The following is a 1,163-nucleotide window of genomic DNA, read 5'->3' on the forward strand; positions in this document are numbered from 1 at the left end:
CTCTGTGTGTCTCTGTGTGTCTGTGTGTGTCTGTGTGTGTGTGTGTGTGTGTGTGTGTGTGTGTGTGTGTCAGGCGATGAATAAGTACGGCGTGCAGGTCTCGGGTCCTGGGGGGGTGTCGGGCCGTCCCAAGCTGAGCGGCTCTGAGCTGCTGTGCGAGCTGAAGGAGAAGGTGGGGGTCAGCACCCTGACCTCAGACCTGCCCCCCTTCTCCTCGCTGCCCTGGGCCGCCACGCTGCCGCCGGCGCCGCTGACCTCCGACCTCGGGCCCTACCGCCGCTGCGCCGTGGTGTCGTCGGCCGGGTCGCTGCGCAACTCCGGCCTCGGCAAAGAGATCGGTGAGATTCTATTGGTAGAAACCTTCTGTCTGTCACATTAGACAGCCAATAGGAGAGTGAGATTCTACTGGTAGTAGTTACACAGCCAATCAGAGACTAAGAGATCTTAGTAGAAGCATGCTGCTCTCTCTCCCTCTCCCCCCCTCTCCCTCCTAACATTCGTCCTTTAATGTCACGTTGGACCCTTTAAAGTCACGTTGGACCCTTTAAAGCCTTGTTGGACCCTTTAAAGTCTCGTTGGACCCTTTAAAGTCTCGTTGGGCCCTTTAAAGTCTTGTTGGGTCCTTTAATGTCACGTTGGGCCCTTTAAAGTCTCGTTGGACCCTTTAAAGTCTCGTTGGACCCTTTAAAGTCACGTTGGACCCTTTAAAGCCTCGTTGGACCCTTTAATGTCTCGTTGGACCCTTTAAAGTCTCGTTGGACCCTTTAAAGTCACGTTGGGCCCTTTAAAGTCTCGTTGGGCCCTTCAAAGGGTGAACTGAAGGAGTCTGCTGAACATGCCCCAGTTCCCTGGACCAATCAGAAACGTTCTTCTCTTCTTCTCTTAATGATAAACTGCAGACTCCCATGATGCCGTGCTGCGCTTCAACGCCGCGCCGACCACCGGCTATGAGAAGGACGTCGGATCCAAAACCACGATCCGCCTCATCAACTCGCAGGTAAACAAGGTCGAAACAAACGCGGCACCCTCTGGGTATCCCCCTAGTACCCCTCTGGTACCCCCTTGGTACCCCCCCTAGTACCCGTTGGTTTCCCCCTAGTAGCCCCTTGGTTTCCCCCTAGTACCCCCCTTGGTTTCCCCCTAGTACCCCCCTTGGTTTCCCC

General features: G+C 55.3%; 1 protein-coding gene across 1 annotated transcript; it reads left to right on the forward strand.

Annotated features, from left to right (window-relative positions):
* Nucleotides 1-68: 68 nt before the first annotated feature.
* LOC117940873 (beta-galactoside alpha-2,6-sialyltransferase 1-like) lies at nucleotides 69-997 on the forward strand (the record flags this gene model as incomplete). Its single annotated transcript, XM_034865996.1, has 2 exons — nucleotides 69-338; nucleotides 900-997. Coding segments are annotated over exons 1-2 (360 nt in total), but the record flags the coding sequence as incomplete, so codon positions are not given.
* Nucleotides 998-1,163: the final 166 nt, after the last annotated feature.

The sequence above is a fragment of the Etheostoma cragini genome, unplaced genomic scaffold, assembly GCF_013103735.1.
Source record: "Etheostoma cragini isolate CJK2018 unplaced genomic scaffold, CSU_Ecrag_1.0 ScbMSFa_357, whole genome shotgun sequence".
Lineage (NCBI taxonomy): Eukaryota > Metazoa > Chordata > Actinopteri > Perciformes > Percidae > Etheostoma > Etheostoma cragini.